General features: G+C 33.9%; 1 protein-coding gene across 4 annotated transcripts in view; it reads right to left on the reverse strand.

Moving 5' to 3' along the window:
• LOC6045655 (hemicentin-2) overlaps positions 1 to 19021 on the reverse strand; it is a 149616-nt gene that overhangs the window by 31989 nt on the left and 98606 nt on the right. For all 4 annotated transcript variants that reach the window (XM_038254539.1, XM_038254538.1, XM_038254537.1 and 1 more), the window contains exons 9-12: positions 14606 to 14736; positions 14333 to 14492; positions 2850 to 2949; positions 1655 to 1766 (exon numbers count right to left, since the gene is read on the reverse strand). In XM_038254539.1, coding sequence (XP_038110467.1) covers positions 1655 to 1766; positions 2850 to 2949; positions 14333 to 14492; positions 14606 to 14736 — 503 coding nt within the window. The remainder of the gene's footprint in view (positions 1 to 1654; positions 1767 to 2849; positions 2950 to 14332; positions 14493 to 14605; positions 14737 to 19021) is intronic.

Consider the following 19021-nt stretch of genomic DNA (forward strand, 5'->3'; position numbering starts at 1 on the left):
GATAGTCTGCCAATGTTTGCCAAAATAAACCATGGTCTCAAAATTTCAATGAAAAAAGAGTTGAAATGTATATTGAAAATTAATCAATATTCAAAATAATCCACCAGAAGCAAAACGTGATAAAATTACTATCAACGCATTAAATTGTTTTTTTGTGGGCTAGTTGATGCTTTAAATTTCTTACGAAATTTTTAAGATTTTATCAACAAAAAATGTCCTTTAATTTTTCCCTATTTTTAAAGACGTAACTTTCAAGAAGCATTTGCAACGGCCCAACTAATTAAAGATTTACCAATTCAAAAAACAAATAAGCTGTGACTGGAAAATACTGAAAAATAATCAAGTAGGTTGAAACATTGTTAACAGAAATATAAAGTTTTTCTTTTTTAAATAAGAAGATAAAATTTTCAGGACACTCGGGTTGGACTTTTTCCAAACCTCGCTCCACAAGATGAATAATATTGTTCCTTGAGCAGGACTTTGGGTCAAATATGAACAAAATCGGCAAACATTTACCCATTGATACTCGAAGGTAAATTTTGTATGGGAAAAATCGAAAAAAATGTAAGAAAAACCCAATTTTCTTTAGGTTTGGTTTGAACGATGCGCTACTGCCATCCAAATATTCCCAAAAGTTAGATTCTCATTGGACATTTAATGCTCTACATCTTGTGGAACAAACCAAAGCTGTAAACAAGTTATTAGCAATTTAAACTACAAGCTCGGGTAACGTCATGATTCGAATTCCCGGACGCTTCGAAACCCGGACACCTCGTCTCGTTTTATCAATTATTTAGTTCGCATTATGAATGCCATAACTGTGTTATTTGATGAATTCTAAAATCAACTTTCATTTTAAGTTTGTTTGAACGCTGTAGTTAATGCCAAAACAGTTATATAAAATAAAATTATAAGTTTACCAAAAATGTGAAAAATTTCACTGAAATATTTCATAGGCGTCCGATGCACCGGGAAGGCAAAGCAGAAATTTATGGTTTTGATTTCCTTAAATTCTAGAAAAAAAAATTATATAAAATATCGATTGTTTTGATGTTAACAGCTTATTTGAGACCTAAAAAATGCAACTAACTAAAATTTCCATCCAAATTTGTGCAGTTCGTAAGAAAAATCGAGTGCCGGGAATTCGAAGCAAAAGTGTCCGGATTTCGAATCAGCTTTTAGCAGTTTCTGGGATTCTAAGCACAACCAGTCATTTAAATTTTAAAATCCTGATGAAAAATTGTTAGCAAAGACATATTTTGCATGCATTCTCTTAAAACTGACTGTTTATATTACATCCTGATGATATTTCTACATCTCGAACGTGTTACATGTTACAATGGGTCAATCTCAACCAATTTCGCTCAAAATTTACACAGATGCTTAAAATAACTCAAAAAGACGTTTTCCGTTGGTATAGCCGGGGGTTATTTTTTCTGGGCACCCTACAGTGCACGGACAAATAGAATGTATTGCAAAATAGAAACATGAATGAAAGTAGGTTAGTGATGAGAATATCAATTTTAATGTGGAATCACTATTTATTTAGTGTCAATTGTGATTTCTTCGTGGATCGGTTTTTCAAATGATTTAGCTTTAAGGAAGTTTTTTTTTTTTTTCAAAAACCATATAAATTTATGTGACATTCACTCACCTGTTCCGTAACCGGGGTGTACTGCAGCACACTGAAGTTTCCGTGGTTCGAGTACCGGTGCGGGTCAACTTCCAGAATCTCGGCGGAATTGTTGAACCTCCAGTGGAAAGTTCTAGTTTTTGAGAAGAAGAGAAAAAAACGAATCGGGAAGCTTAAGCAAACTCTTTGATGATTTCTCGCCTTTTGAAACGTCGTTCAAAATGCCTCCAGGATTTACGCCACAAAGTTTTGGTTTTAAACCGTTAAACTGACTTTTAATTCAGTTAGCAATTACTAGGGTGGGGAAATTTTTTAATAAGCAGTGCTTCTTGTTTGAAGTTACGCAGTAGTTAGATCGTGGGTTAAAACATGACACGACGAGCTGCATGGGAAAAAGGCTCGAGGATAAAGTTGTTTGAGTCGCTCCAAACGAAAGTATGCTTAATCAGTGTATGTGTGGGTGTGTGTCCCCGACATTTGGCAGAGATATAAAACACAACTTGGTTGGAGTAAACTAAGCGAAAAAATCGGCGAAACATGCGGGGCTAACTTTTTAATAAATAAACACGCTCTTCAACCATGTTGTACCACGAGGGCTGAGACTGGAAAAAAAAGTTGTATTTTGCTAACCAAACTTTGAACGTTAAACTTGTCTCTTTTTCTGCTGATGCTGCTACGGTTTATTCGACAAACTTTGGGCGATGTCGCGCTTCTAGATGGTGTGTATAGCACAAGTCGCGTTGCGTTAAAAAAGTACACAAAAGTAACTGACAAGGAGAGAGAGAGTGTGGGGAAAAAAGTAAGGTGGATTTTCACGGTGCTTGGTGGAATTATTCGACTCATTTGGGTTCGTCTAATGAGATGATTTGGAAGTTTGCTGAAAACGTCTTAATAAGTACGCGTTGATGATTGAAGCTTAACAAATATGTTTTTTTCATCTTCAATATGGATTAACAAAAAAATATTCAACTTAACATAACTTATTTTGTAGATTTTACATCGATTAGTACAATTCTCATGCTATTTCTCTGATTTTCAAACGCGATCAGATCACTTTGCTGCTATATCGGACTAATGAAAAACCACTCCCATCGTTCCGGCTAGTGCAGTTCAAAAGCTCCCAAGTGTTGGGAACCATTGCAAGTGGGTGGTTATGGGTGTAAATCTATTTTTTGTATGTTTGCGTTCAACGGTGTGCTGTGCAACTTTTGCTTACCTGGCGGGTGGATCTGCATGAATCGCGCATAAAATTTCCACATTTTCGTTTTTCGATGCACCAATTAGGACGACTTTTTCGTGTGCACACACCGGAGCATCTGTAAATGGGAGGAATGAATCATTGACTAGGTGTTTTTTTTTGGTTGTTTTTGGTTGGTCCTGGATTGCGGGAGTGCAGATATGGAAATTATCAAGCAATTAGGGTTTTTTTTCTGTTATCGTGGAGAAAGTTGTTAAAACGAATGTAAACAATTGGGAGAGCCAAGTTCGTTAAACTTAGTCAGGGATGAATTGTGGAATTAATACATTTTATTACTATATGAAAAGTTGAACTTGATGGAGAGTGGGGAGACTCGAACCACTTATTTGCTACGTGCAGATCTGTTCAACAAACTTTGAACTTCAACCACGATTTGGAAGCTCAAACATTCAACTAACTTTAGCTTCCAAATACTTGCCAAAATCTTAAAAATGTTTTGTGTTGTTCCCAATGAAAAAATACCCTCCCGGGCTATTTTCATTTCGGAAAGCACAGTAATCTTCCCGTCCAATAAATGTCTCACAATTTTTAAAGTCCGACTCCGACACCAGCTTTTAACAAATTGTTGACCCCGGCACCGACTAGCTTGGTAGACAAGTTTTCAACAAATTTTGAAATGTTTCAAACGGTCATTACCTGCAATTATGAACACATTGATAAATAGGATTATTTAAATACTTTCAAAGTGTCATGTATTTCCCAATTAAAATAAGTTCAAGCTGAAAACGGACTGCATTATCGGATTCTTTGCTGTTCTATTTGACAAGTTTGAAGCGTTGTTGTACCAAAATCAAAAATACCTTTAGATTTAAACGCATTTTCAGTATAAAAAATCTCAAATATAATTGGATGTTGTTGTTTGAAAAATAATGTTTTTACACATTTTATTAAAAGTTAATAAATTAGCTAAACAAATATTTAATTTTACTTTTTTCTTCAAATAAAACCATTTTCAACGTAACCATTTTTTAAGCCCCTTTTTAATTTATTTGATAAGACGAGCATGAGCATTTAGTGATCCAGCACAGCACGGCGTATTTTTTGGGCAACCTTAAGGAGAAAAAATAGTCATCGCTACTTTCAAATGTGTCTTATAGGAAATTTTCTCAGCTTTCCAATGCTTCTTAGAGCGAAATGTTTCATCGGGAAATTTCTGAGATATCTCTATTTTAAGCTTTTTGTTTTAAAATCCTTAATCATTTATTGGAAACTTTTAAATAACAGTCCAGGAAACTTGTCAAATGATGTGTTTCATGTGTCATTTACTCATCAAAATGTGTAAAATAAGACAAAAAATAACTTTGTAGAAGGTTGTAATTCGCTAAACATTAGAATAATGGAGTTTTAACCGCATTGTTGAAGATATGGGTTTCATTCAGAAATAAAAATCATAAAACAGTAATTAAATATGATTTTTACAAGTACAAATAGATTATTACATAACTGTTGTGTACAAATACACTCAACCCCCGGTGGTTGGTCACTTTTTCGTTTGACACTTTTTTAGTTTGTACCCCGTTGGTTGGTCAAAGTCAAACTAAAAAGTGACGAACTGTCACTTTTTACACGGCGCTCACGCATACTATCAAAACAAACGTTTGGTAGTGTGTGTGAACTCCGTGTAAAAGGGGTGTCAAACTAAAAAGTGACCCCGTTCGTTTGACAACAGCAACCATCGGGGTTTGAGTGTAACACCGGTCTGCTCTGATTTACCTTGTTTAACCGAAATTTGGCAGGTTTGTGATTGATAGGGTATTACTAGTTTTTTATTAATATCTATCATATTTCTTTAACCAACCATCTACCAGTTGCATGGATTCAAAACATGTTTTGTATTAGAAATTGAACTGCAAACACCATTAACAACTGTTGCAAGCTTTAGGAGAAATACTTTTCATTAGTATGAAAATGATTGTTTTAGTTTTTTTGTATCAAATTATCAAGGAATTAGCAATATTTCTTCTTTTTTTAAAAATGTTATATATACCTTGATTTTTGTTCAAATATGTAAAGGAAGTGTCTGTTTGTTTTTTTTGTTAAAATAATATTGAATTTTTGTTCAAACAAAAAAAAACAAGTTAGTTACGGTGTTTTCAGCATTCTGAGTTTAAAGACTTGAGTTTCATTACTACTTTTAAGTGCATTTACTGTTAGAAATACACTTAAAAGTAGTAATGACATTTTATAAAATGTTATCTTTATTTTATACTCATGAAAATATGACTTTTGAAGCTTGTTACAGTAATATGAAGAATATTTTTGATTTCAAAACGTATTTGTTTTTATGCTCCTTGTTAATGTTTGCTTAAGAAAATATCGAATTTATTCATTAAAATTCAATAACACCATTAACAACCACAAACCAAAGTTTCGGTTGAACAAGCCAAATCAGATCAGACATGTGATTTTTGTACACAAAAAATAACCAAAACCAAAAGAAAAATATGTAATAACCCAATAATCTTGTAAAAAATCTATTAATACGGTTTTATGATTTTATGTTCTGAATAAATCCCATATATTCAAAAACTCAGATAAAACAAAATTTTCACAATGTTAAGCGAATTGCAACCTTCTACAAAATTATTTTTTGTCTTATTTTACACATTTTGATGAGTAAATGACACATGAAACACATCATTTGACAAGTTTTCTGGGCTGTTATTTAAAAGTTTCCAATAAATGATTAAGGATTTTAAAACAAAAAGCTTAAAATAGAGATATCTCAGAAATTTCCCGATGAAACATTTCGCTCTTAGAAGCATTGGATAGCTGAGAAAATTTCCTATAAGACACATTTGAAAGTAGCGATGACTATTTTTTCCTGAAAAGGTTGTTTTAGAAAACACGCCGTGCACAGTGATCATTCTAAAAATATACATCATGAGAAAATTCTTATCGGGTGAATAATATTTGAAAAATAATTTGAATTTGTCACCCTGATTTGCGGTAATTAAATTTTTGATTCTTATTTTCATAGACATGTCTTTTAAATGCACCTCATAACTTTATTCCTTTAAAAAATGGGTAAGCAAAATATTTTTTTTAATTTCTTCTAATTTAAATTTATTAAATTTTTAAACAAGTTGAATTTTTTAATGAGAAAGTAACCTTCTAAAATGTATAAAAATTTAAGATTATTTTAATTGTTGACAAATCTTTGAGAATATTTGAAACGGCATTGATAATTTAAAAAATAAAATATTCAAAAAAAATGTATTTTTTCTATTTTTCAAAATAAATCAAAATTATATTTTTTCAGTAGTTGTGGAAATTCAAAAATTGTTGAGAGTTCTTCGTATTATTAAAAGTTTTCAAATTGTAAAAAACATAAAATTTTCAGAATTTTAAGATTTTTTGGAACTTTTTGGAGTTTTTTAAGGTTCTATATGCTATTGTGTTTCATATGTTTGGGTCTTTAAACAAATCTAGATATGTCTCGAAAATTCTGATTTTTTTTTAAATTTAAGTATCTTGAAAATTTCAAAATAGGAGGATCTTTTTTAGTTAGTATAAAAGGTTTTAAAATTTTTTTCAAGACAATTTTTTTTAATTTGCGTTTAAGGGGTTACATACATGTAGAAAATCACATAATTTCATACTACAGAAAATTTATTGAATCAAGTTAACAGGTGATTTTCAATCAATCCTGAGAGTTTCATGAAGATATTACATGATTAAACTGAGTTAGATACGATTTTATGCTCAACATTTTGCCGTGCGCAAAGCGGTCTGTCAAACTTTCTAAGCGTTTTTCTCGAAACACCGAGTTGATTTACGGGTGTCATATCTCGAGATAGAATGGACCAAATCAGCTGAAATTCAGGGTGAAGACTCTCAAGACATATCCCGTGTGCATGACGAAGCCCGATTTTGAAATTTTGCTTTTTTAAAAAATACAAAAAACGTCAAAACTTTTTTTCGTAAAATCGCAATAACTTGTGATGTTTTTAAACAAACCCCTTATGTTTAGAGAGCCTAAATGGAGAGGCGAAATGTCACTCTCAGGGTTCCAATCGAACTGTCAAATCGGGGTTCCAATCGAGCAACAAGATCATGCAAGAACAAGGTCGGAATCAATCTAAAATAATGTTGGCAAAAAAAACGAGACTTATAGCAATCACTAGTATTGTTTAACTTTTGTTGATAATAATCTGATAGTTTTTGTAATGTTTGTGCTTGTTCGGTGCAAGAAAAGTGCCAGCACCAAAGAAAAACTACAAGTTTTTCAACCTTAAATTTGAATGACTTTGGGTGTTTGAAATTTCTCCCAGAACATTTCATTTCCCTATGTAGGTCCCTACTTATGTTTATATATCATTTTTTTGTAATTGTCTGTTCTACAACTTTGTAGAACATTGTTACACTCTAAAAAATAATCCTGCAAAGTAAGAAAAAACACGAAATTTTAAAATGAAAAATTATGTTCTAAATGAAAAAATTACCCTTCTGGGACAATGTAGATTCGAAAAGTACATTAAATTTCCCATAAAATGACATGTTCCAAAAAATTTTACAGTCGTGTAACGGAAAATGAGAGAATTTTTTAAACTTTTTTGGTGTTTTTTTCCATGAAAAATACTTTTTTTTCGGAATTCAGAGTACGCCATCAAATCGGGCGTCTTATTTTACATAAAAGTCCCTTTGACACCAAATTTCTACCTCATCACCGTTTCAGACTGCAAATTATTGAAAAACACCTCTTTTTTCGCATGTTCAAAAATGGAAGGGGTCGTACCGCCCCTCCGTCACGAGATATCAAAAAACGGACCTCGGATTCGTGATCAGGGACAAAAGTTACCCCTAAGGACAAAGCTTCACGCAAATCGAAGAGAAGTCGGGGCAACTTTTCCCGATTTCGTGTGAGTTGGTAGAGAATTACCCAAAATTGAGTTAAAAATTTATCAACTTTGCAACCGTGCCCAACAAATTTTACATCACCGAAACAAGTACAAAGTTAGCGATCCGTTTGCCACAAGGTTGCAATCGTAAAATCAGCAGGTAGTACTGCCAAACAGTCCCAACATGTCCCAATGCGTTTCGAAAAAGGTTTTCGTCGTATTTGGCTGCAATATTTGCACTCACACGCCCTTCTCTCTTTTCCTCATCCTCAGTCAGGATGCTCTCGCTGCCATTCCCTAGAGCACCAACGACGACGACGGAACATTCGACAATATGTGTCCTTTCCGGCCAAAGTTCGCTGGTGGGATCACTAGTACCACCACCCACCACCAACACCACATTATGCTGCATGGATTTGCGGACAATTTGTGTGACACTGCCACTGTTTGTGCACATTTGAAAAAAAAAATCGCTTGAATATTTTGTTTAATAAAGTGAACTATGAACGAAAAAAGAGTCCTCAATATCAGTCGTAAACTCACAAAAACTCCATAAAAAAAAGTTTTACAGGCGTCGAAACCTAAATTTTCACTGTGTTCCTTTTTGCGAAAATCAAGGATTTGCACGCTGCAGCAGCTGACCAACAGCCGTCGACCTTGAACTCTTGAACATCGATTTGCAACGCTGATGGGAATATGTGTGTGTTTTTATTGGTTCTCTAAATTTTTTTTCCCTGCAAAATGTTTCTGATAATGCATCAAACCGCAGCTCAGTGCTGTGTGCGTTTTTGATTTTTCGTTTTATGTTTATGGTATTGTGGTCAGATGTTTTGAAATATCATGCAGCCACCGTGGGAATAGTTTGATAGAATTTAAATTTGTGTGTTATTGGTCCGCAATTTGTGGAATTTTGATTTATTTTTAATATCTACAATTATGTTTAAAGCGTAAAGTTATTAAATGCTTGCTTTTCACAGGATTTGTACTCCGATTTTATCTGTAAAATCTGCTAATTTTACGAATTCAATTACAATCATTGAAGTTTTGTAATTATGGCTACCCAATTAGTTTCGCTATTCTTTAACTGCTGATTCATGCTTAATTTGTTTATTTGTTTCCCTAAAACATAGTTTGAAATGTACAAAAATTACAGTATACTTATTTTGACATAAAAACTAGAGGATATTAGTTTAAACATGACCAAAGTAGAGCGTCCCATTTCCTGTCCCAGGAAATCCCAAAATTTCCCGTAAAAAGATATTTCCAGTTTCCCAGGAATTATGTCATTTATTCGGGAATTCCAGTTATACAGAAAGAAAAATATACAGAAAAAAATAAATAAATCTGAATCAAATTTTCAAAAGGTCCCATCTGAATAGGAAACCCATGACTCACAGGTTTGTTTTGAAAATATACTCTAGAAATTGAGAATATCATCTGACTTAATTTTTTTAAATTTACTGATCTTATTGAACTAATCAGCTCGTCTAAACATTTCCTATCAAAGGTTAACAATTTCTCAGAATTCAAAAGAAGAATGTAATTTTAAATCAGATTATTTTTTGGGCAACACAAATTGCGATATTTTGGAATAAAAACGAAGTATTTCACTTAAGGAAAGCATTAAAAACATAACATTTGATAAAATGTATTAACCATTTCCCGCCATTTCGTTTTTTCCATAACCTGATTAATGCAAATTAAATTGGTATAGTTAGATTTTGGAAAAAAAAAACAGTTAGAACTAAATTTACAAAAAAATCCATCATGGGCGTCAAAAAGTTAAAAATGAAAAATGTATCGTTTTATAGAAAACAACTTTTTTTTTCATCAGAACATTTTTAATCGAGATTCATGTATCTGAAAACCATGTCCCAAAAACTATACCATAAATTATGGGTATTTCTGCGCCAACTCACACAGCAGTTGGCCCAACCCTTCTTTCGATTTGCGCGAAATTTTATCCTAAGGGGTAATTTTTGTCCCTGATCACGAATCCGAGGTGCGTTTATTGATATCTCGTGACTAGTGCGTCCAGCCCGGGAATTCCCGGGATAAAATTCCTGGGATTTTTCCAAAACCGGGAATTCTTGAATCCCGTTTTATTTTGGTTTGGAAATTCAGATTGGAATGTGGAAAAAGATGAACAGTTGAATACCTCATAATCGATAAAAATTTAAAGCTTTATAAATTGTATTCAGCATATATCAGCATTCATTAAGTTTATTAAGGAAAACTGTTAAAATCTTAGTTTACTGATCTGCAAAATGACAAGCGCTTTAAATATTTCCTATTGTTATATATTTTTAAAAGATTGAGATATCTACGTTCATTTATGAACTTACATTAAAAAAAAAAAATCAAATCAAATTATTATTCATCAAACACCGACATGTGGGACAAATCAGGACAAATGAAACAAATTAAGAAAGCTTTCAAGCTAAATTTTTGCAAGATGTTTTGAATGACTTTGGTTGACACAGAAACAGAACAAAACAATTTCACATATTTTTTGCTCTAAAATCTCCATTTCTATAATTTGTTAAAAATGGTTTTGCAAAAGTTTTTTTTGCGAAAGTTGAACTTTTCAGCATTTTATTTTTTTTTTATTTTAACATTCCAACGCCCAAGGCTCCAAAAAAGTTGGAACGGTAACTTCCACTCGCTGGTTCTCGGACATAACTCAACCAATCAAGATGATTATTTTTTCCAGTGATTTGTTAGGATGTCTAGATAATTCTAGAACTTTGCAGAACTTAATTTGATCAAATCTGTAATTTTTGCGATCAAAAACATCGTTCCAACTTTTTTTTTCGCGTGTAAAAAAAAATTCGCCAAAAATTCCGTGGAGGCAGTCGTTTTGAAAAAGGTGGAACAATGTTTTCGGTCGCAGAAATTACAGATTTCATCAAATTGAGTTCTGCAAAGTTCTAAGATCATCTAGACATCCTAACAAATCACTGGAAACAAGAATCGTCCCGATTGGTTGAGTAATGCCCGAGAACCAGCGAGTTAATGTTACCGTTCCACCTTTTTTGGGAGGCTTGGGCGTCCGTGTAAGTTGGACATGCGTTGGGCGTTCCAGTGTTAACGGTTAATTTCCATTCAAAAAGCGTCTATTCGGGATTGCAAAAAAAATGCCACTTGTTGTGAAACTTGTTTTTCCCAGCACTTGTCGTATTTCTAGATTACTTTTTCAAAAAAATATTGCGCCAGGAGTATGAAGGACATTTTGAAAAAGTTGTCGAGAATTATCCGATAAATGTACAACTCGTGCTGGAAAAATCTTTATTTTGTCACTTGTTGCGTAAACATTAATTAAATAAAACATGACATTCAAAACATATCTAATATTTTACATTGACTGGAGTCATTTTATTTGTTTTAGCATCTTGTTTTTTCAGAGATATTTTCAAAGAATTTTTTCCAGCTTTTCTGGTCATTTCATTTAAAAAAAGAAATATATTTATAAAGGACTTATTAAATTTGAATTACACTGTAGTTCATTTATAATCCAAAGCATTACAAAGAACAAGTATAAACTGATTTCAATTTAATTTAAGCTATTTAAAAACTTTCGTCCTTGTTTAAATTGAAGTGTAGATTATCACCAAATAATATGATTGAGCTAATTCTATGATTTTAAGCTTGAAAAACATAACAAATATAATAATAACATAGATTTTATGACTGTTTTAAAAATTTCTCGGGATCCCGGAATTACAAAAATATTTTTCCCATTTTCCAGGAAATTCAAAACCCGGGAAATTTGGACGCTCTACTCGAGACAGAGGGGCGGTGCGACCACTTTCATTTTTGAACATGCGAAAAAAGAGGTGTTTTTTTAATTATTTGCAGCCTGAAACGGTGATGAGATCGATATTTAGTGCCAAGAGAAATTTTATGTAAATTTGGACGCCCAATTTGATGGCGTACTCAAATTTCAGAAAAAAAACTTCTTTATCGTCGAAGAAAACACTAAAAAAGTTTTCAAAAATCTGCCACTTAACTGTAAAATTTTTTGGAACATATCATTTTAAGGGAAATTTTATGTACTTTTTGAATCTACAATGACTTCATTTAGAACAATATTTTTTTATTTTAAAATTTCGTGTTTTTTTTAACTTTTCAGGGTTACTTTTAAGTGTGTAACAACGTTTTACAACGTTGTAGAGCAGACAATTACAAAAAATATTACATACCGTCAGTGGGGGTGACATTGGGTCTGGGGGGTGAGATTGGGTCAAAGTGATTTTTTACGGATTTTACCATTTCTCAGATTCTTTTCAATGAAACTGAATTCTGTTAAAAGGGTTGTGTAGGGGACATCTTAAGATGACTTCGCTGAAAAAAATTCGTTCCTAGAACATATCCTGTTATTTTGGCAGATGTCTAAAGTTGGGGTACGTTTTTGGCCAAAAATGACCTCTCGAAAAATCATTTTTCTAATATTTTTGTTAGAATTGCTCGAAAACTACCCGAGTGTTTGAAAATCTCCACTTCAAACATTGTAGCGTGTCAATACGATTCCCTCGAACAAGAAACGCTGTTGGATGACTTGTTTTTACCATATCTTTGTATTTCAGCATCATTTTAGTTTCATTTGACCCAATGTCACCCCCTCTAAGGGGTGAGATTGGGTCAATTTTCAAACAATTGGCATTTAAGGTAGTGTTCATCAAAATCGACCATATTTTGGGAAAATGTTAGTAAACTATCTAAGAACAAATCTACGTTAAAAGATTTTCGATGTTATTTAAATTGTTTTTGTTATTAAGAAATTTCGAGAGGTGTTTCGTTTTTTGACCCATAGTCACCCCCACTGACGGTATATAGAAACATAAGGTGTTCACTTATAAACATCATGAGTTATCGCGATTTTACAATTTTTTTTTCTTTTGAAACAAAACAACTTTTTTTTTCAAAGGTTTAGCAAGTTCCATCAACAAATTTAAACTTGAAAAATCATAAAACCCCAGATTTAATTAACATTTAGGAGATCTCCTTCTTAATTATTTTAGATAGTTCAGAATTGGTTCGAATTTGGATTTTTAGCTAACAAAGTTGTTACTAAAAGGGAATGCAGACTGTGAATTTAGGCTGATCTTCAACCATATTATTCAACTAACATCAAAAGGCCAAAAGATTTTCATAAAACATTGTCGTAACAAGAAGCCAAAATTACAACAGTTCAACGTTGCACTGCAGACCAAAATCGTTAGTTCAATTTGCTCCCAAGCTGAGATAAAAACAAGCATATGCCGCAAATCCTATTATACGACCATGTTGCAAAATGCAAATTGCATTCTAGAAAACATTGCCGAAACATTGTGCCCCGGAAAATCTGTTACCATCAGCGTAAAATGGAAAAATTTAATTCATAAAGCCCCCCGTTGACCACCGTTATAATGAGATCAAATGTGAGAATTTTCCGTACACATACAAAGCGCAGACAAACATTTTAGCAAAATTCAAATCACATGCAAATAGCAATTATTGGAACTTCCCACACTGCGCTGCCGCCCAGGTTGGCCACGCGTGCTGTCCGCTGGTCATCGCCTGACCAGAACCGAGGGGAGGAGAGGGTAAACCAAGCCCATATCAGCCTCCCAAGCCCCAGCGCGATTGGACATGTTTGATTAAAATGCTATTAAATTTAATTCTAGATTATACGCGCTGACCTCAAACTGCATAAATCAATATACAAATGCGTGATGCGCGTGCACGTGGTCCGGCGGTCATCGGGTTTGGCCGCCTCCCCCGGGGCAGGTCAGGAAGGATGTGGCCACTGGCCAAGCTTGTTTCGTTTTCGGGATGCAGCAACACCGGGGTGCTGCTGCAATCCGACGCACAAACAGACCTGCAACCAACTTACTGATTTGATCCGCGTTACGATTTTCTGTGGTTGTCCCTCCGAGGGTGGTGATGGAGGCGGAGGAGGTTCGGGTTACGGAATTTGGAATTGCGTTTGACTATTCGGGGTTTTGCATCGGAAGTGGTGGGTCGAGCGAGCTGAAATGTGGTTTTAGTGCATAAAACATCTGCCTTCTGTAGAGAGTTTTGCTTTGAAGCCACAAATGTTTGCAAAGTTTTTGGAGGTATTGTATTGTTCGTCATTAGCTTAGCCTCAAATAAGATTTTCATAAGTTGTCAAATACAATATTACGAAACATTTAGTATTTTCTATTATCCAACCATTTTCTTTGTCTTGCTGGGCATGTCTGTAACATAACCCCTGTGTTTTTTACTCATTGAGCGATCCCTTAATTGCTCTAAATTTAAGGGATGAGTGTATTTTTTTTAAATTTTTCCACAAAACAAATTATAAGGCGCCTTTATCACAGCTATTTGTCCAATCCTCTTCCCTTCCGACGAAGAACATTACCATTTTTTGTATGACTTTAGGAGCAATAATTAGATCAGCGCGAGAATCACCGGAAATTGATTTGAAATCTCGTTCGCGCGAAATTCCGGCCATTCTTGGCACAATGCTAACAATGTTGGATGGACTTGACCGGATCCAACATAAAAAAAAAGAAAAAAAATCTACTCTAGATGAGTGATGGGCCAAACAATGAGTCTCCGACGCAACACACTTACGTTTCACCCGAAGAAACTGCTGATTGCTGACGGTTTCGCCCTCGTCGTTGATTGCACTGCAAGCGTAATATCCGGCCGACTGCTTGCCCAGCTTCTGCAGCACCAGGCTCTGGTTGGTTTGGATGACCCGGGCGGAAGCGTTGTGCAGGAGCAGCGTGTCCTGGGGTAATGAGTCCAATATCGAAGGAAATGAGCGCGGGGTGGAACAAAAAAAAAAGGAAAAACCCGGTTATGGAAAAAGCATTTCTTTTAAAAGGGCAAGGAAGGGCTAACCCCTTGGAACCAATGCAGCTTCTTCCAGGCCGGATTAGATTGCACGTGGCATTCAAAGTACACGTCGTCACCCTCCTTGATGTCGTCCGGCATCAGCGTCGAGCCCAGCTGGACGCTTACGATCGGTGGATCTGTAGGGAAGAGAAGAAAACCTGTAGTTTTAGCTACACTCACTGAACTGTCACTTTTTACACGGGACTCACACTTCCTATCAAACCAACGTTTGGTAATGTGTGTGAGCTCCGTGTAAAGAGTGTGTCAAACTAAAAAGTGACCCTGTTCGTTTGACAACAGCTGGTGTCAAACCATCGGGGTTTCAGTGTATTTCTTTAGTTTCTACTCACTCCAGAATTTAAAAAAAAAATCAATTTGAGTTTTTTTTAGATGAAAAATGAATTTAACTTTTGGAAAAATAACTTTTTACAAACGATTTTCTTATATTTTCAATTATTAAAGTTTTGGATACGCCACAACATTTAAATTTAAATTAGATTTTTCTATCAGTGATTATCAAGATATTTTATGAAAAAGATTACAGACGATTGAAGGTTGAAAATTAGCCACACCTAATATGAATTGTTTAAACTTGCTGGGGTTTTTTATGGATCAAATTTGCTTAATATGAAGTGAAAACGGTTAAAAAACTTATCAAGTGATGACAATAAAAATACTAGAAACCATCGTTTTCAATCAAAATAAGAGAATTTAGAATATTTTTCCACTTAAAAAAAAACTTTGCAGGGTTATTTTTTAGAGTGTAACAATGTTCTACAAAGTTATAGAGCAGACAATTACAAAAATGTTGATATATAGACATAAGGGGTTTGCTTGTAAACATCACGAGTTATCGCGATTTTACAAAAAAAAAAACGTTTTGAAAAAGTTACTTTTCGCGTTTCTCTTTGTTTCGTCGTCCGTGTCTGTCGTGGGTGACCATGAACGGCCATGATCGATGACGACCAACTTTTTAAAAACGTTTTTTCGTAAAATCACGATAACTCGTGATGTTTACAAGCAAACCTCTTATGTCGATATATCAAAATTTTTGTAATTGTCTGCTCTACAACTTTGTAGATCATTGTTTCACTCTAAAAAATAACCCTGCAAAGTTAGAAAAAACACGAAATTTTAAAATGAAAAATTTTGTTCTAAATGAAAAAATGACCCTCCTGGGTCAATGCAGATTCGAAAAGTACATTAAATTTCCCATAAAATGACATGTTCCAAATTTTTTTACAGTCGAGTAACGGAAAATGGGAGAATTTTTAAAACTATTTTAGTGTTTTTTTCGATGAAAAATACGTTTTTTTGAAATTCTGAGTACACCATCAAATCGGGCGTCTAATTTTACATAAAAGTCCCTTTGACACCAAATTTCTATATCATCTCCGTTTCAGGCTGCAAATGATTGAAAAACACCTCTTTTTCGCATGTTCAAAAATGGAAGGGGTCGTACCGCCCCTCCGTCACGAGATATCAAAAAACGCACCTCGGATTCGTGATCAGGGACAAAAGTTACCCCATAGGACAAAGTTTCACGCAAATCGAAGAGGGGTCGGGGCAACTGCTGTGTGAGTTGGCGGAGAATTACCCATTTGCAATTTTAATTTATTTTATCACTTCCAAGTAAAAGTTAAACTTAAAATTAATAAATCACTCAAAGTTGGTACAAAAGTTCCTTTGCCCGAATCATTAGTTACTTTTTATATTTGAAGATTGGGGTGGTGCTAACTAAGTTTGCTAGTAAAATTTATCAAAACATCAAAAAAAATTATAAGATTATTTTGTTTACAGATTTATTAAAAAATACACATGCATTGTTGGGTACCGTAAACTGGGGTGACTTTGATAGCCCGGGGTGACATTGATAGAAATTTGATTTGGCCACTAATTTTGATACATCCAATGTAACAGTAACATTTTTGCATATATGTTCTATAATAAGCTATCCCTTAATGCTTGCATACTCGAAATTCTCAAAAATGTTTAGATATTAATTTGACGGGCATTTGAAAAACCTATCAAAGTCACCCCGGGCTATCAAAGTCACCCCAGTTTACGGTACCCAAAATTCCGCATTAAAAAAAAAACTATTGACGCTTTAGGTCGCTGCTATGAATATTTAAGTAATGAAAATTTCAATCAAAAAACATAATTGTTTGCAATTTATCCTATGCGCACGTGTATTTTCAAAAAGCTATTCATTGAAATCCTGATAAACGACTTTTATATTTTTGGAATATGTTTTGTGAAACTTTCCGAGGTATTCGTCAAAAATATTTTTAGACAAAGGCGCATTTGCCCAAGGGGTTCCATATATGTAGAAAATCACAAAATTTTATAATACACCATATTCTTGATTTACACATCGAAATGGGGGTGTTTAAATCGAGAATCGTTTAAAAAAAGAATGTCCATGACTTAAATTGAGAATATGACTGAAATTAAGACTGTTTAGGATTTCGTAATTTTTCGGAAAATTTTCAAAATGTATCAATTGTTTATTTTTTAGAAATTTTATTTATACATTTTGGTAGGTTTTGGAACTTATTGGGATGATCTGGGTCATCCAAGAACTCCCTGGAGTTAAGATCTGTTGGTCTACCGCCGTAACGAGCCAGATGTCGCTGGGGTTTGACCCCGGGATATATCCACATAGCTTCAGTGATTATGGTAGACTAGTTTCCTGATGTGTTGGGATGTTCTGGGACATGCAAGGACTCCCTGGAGTTAAGGTCTGTGGGTCTACCACCGTAACAAGCTAGAGGAAAACGGTTTTTTACCCCGGAACATATCCTCATAGCTTCAGTGAGTATGGTAGACAAGTTTGCAAAAATGTTTTAAGGCCGATGCAAATATTTAAAAAAGTTTTTGTCCCTCGGCCCTGGCCGATGTCAAGGGGGGGGGGGGCAAAAAAATAAAAAAATATAAAAATTTAAATAACAAGCCATAGTTTTCACATTTAAATGAAAAAAGTGTTTTAAATGCATTTTACACTAGTTCAGTTGTTTTGCAATTATTAGTTTTCAAAAAATCTAAGATCTGACAAAAACAAAAATTGCATCGAAAAAAAAAAGATTTTGCATCGAAAATTTTCAAAAAATCTTAAGATTTTTTAATAAACCCAAACATGCTAAAAATTATTTTAAACGCAGGAGAATGTATTTTAATTTGATTTCAGCTGGTTGCACTTGAATTTTCATTAAAATTTTGAAGTTTATTGTAAAAATATTTTTTTGCCCCCTGATTTTTCGGGCCAATTTTGAAGGGGGGGGGGGGGGGGTGACAAAAACTTTTAAAAATATTTGTACCAGCCTAATAACATTTCTAAACAAAAAGTCTCCGAAAAAGTCTCCGAAAAATCCGCGAAATCCGATATTCTTAATTTAAGTCATGGACATTCTAATTTTCGGTCATGACTTAAAAAAAGTTGCGTAAATCGAGAATCGTTTAAAAAGGTATCTGAAAAAAAGAATATTGTATACAGAAAATTTATTAAATCCACAAAAAATCCAACAATAACTCCTGAAAGTTTCATGAAGTATCTTCATGATTAAACTGAGTATGAGATGATATCTCGAGATGGGATGGACCAAATTAGCAGAAATGTGAGCATAAGTCTCAAGACATATTCTGTGTGCATGACGAAGCGCGATTTTAAATTTAGCTATTAAAAAAAATATGGAAACCAAAAACTGACGTGTTTCTGTATGCAACACAAAAAAATATCTTTCTTTAAAATAAACTTTTTGAAAATCGACCTTCGTCATGCACATGGGACCGGTTTGACGAGTCTTCTCCAAAATTTTGAGCCGATTTGATCAAAGCAGTGTTGAGATATCGTGGCACCCGTTGTATGAAACTGCTAACTTCAAATAGCTTTATCTCAGCAATTATTGAACCAAATGTTTTCAAAATTGTTTTGTTAATAGATGAAAATGTTTATTTGGGTGTGTGCTCAAACCAACCACTGACATGTTTGCCGATGTACATGTATGTAACCTCTTATATAGATTGAAACGACTTTTGTAAAAAAAAATATTTTTTAGGAGACCTGTACTGGTTTAGCAGCCAAACAAAAAAGTGTATTTTTGGGCAATTTTTCAATGTTGAGCTATAACTTTCATAGTGGTTTATGCAACCAGTTGCAAATTGATATTTTTTTTAAATCGCGAAACATTTTTTGCGAAAGACATTTTTATTTGGCAATTCCGAAAAACACATTTGAAAAGGATTTTTCAGGGAAAAAAATGTTTTCCCGCTTCAAGTTGGCGTCCGTGTGTTTGGTCAAGTCAAACCCCAAAACAAAGTGGAGAAGTATTACTTTTCGAAGCAAGAGCTGAAACACTAAATACAATTATTGTTGAAGAAATTAAGAAATTAACGAGATGAACACAACTTTCCCCCCTTTTATTT

This window comes from Culex quinquefasciatus, chromosome 2 (assembly GCF_015732765.1).
Source record: "Culex quinquefasciatus strain JHB chromosome 2, VPISU_Cqui_1.0_pri_paternal, whole genome shotgun sequence".
Lineage (NCBI taxonomy): Eukaryota > Metazoa > Arthropoda > Insecta > Diptera > Culicidae > Culex > Culex quinquefasciatus.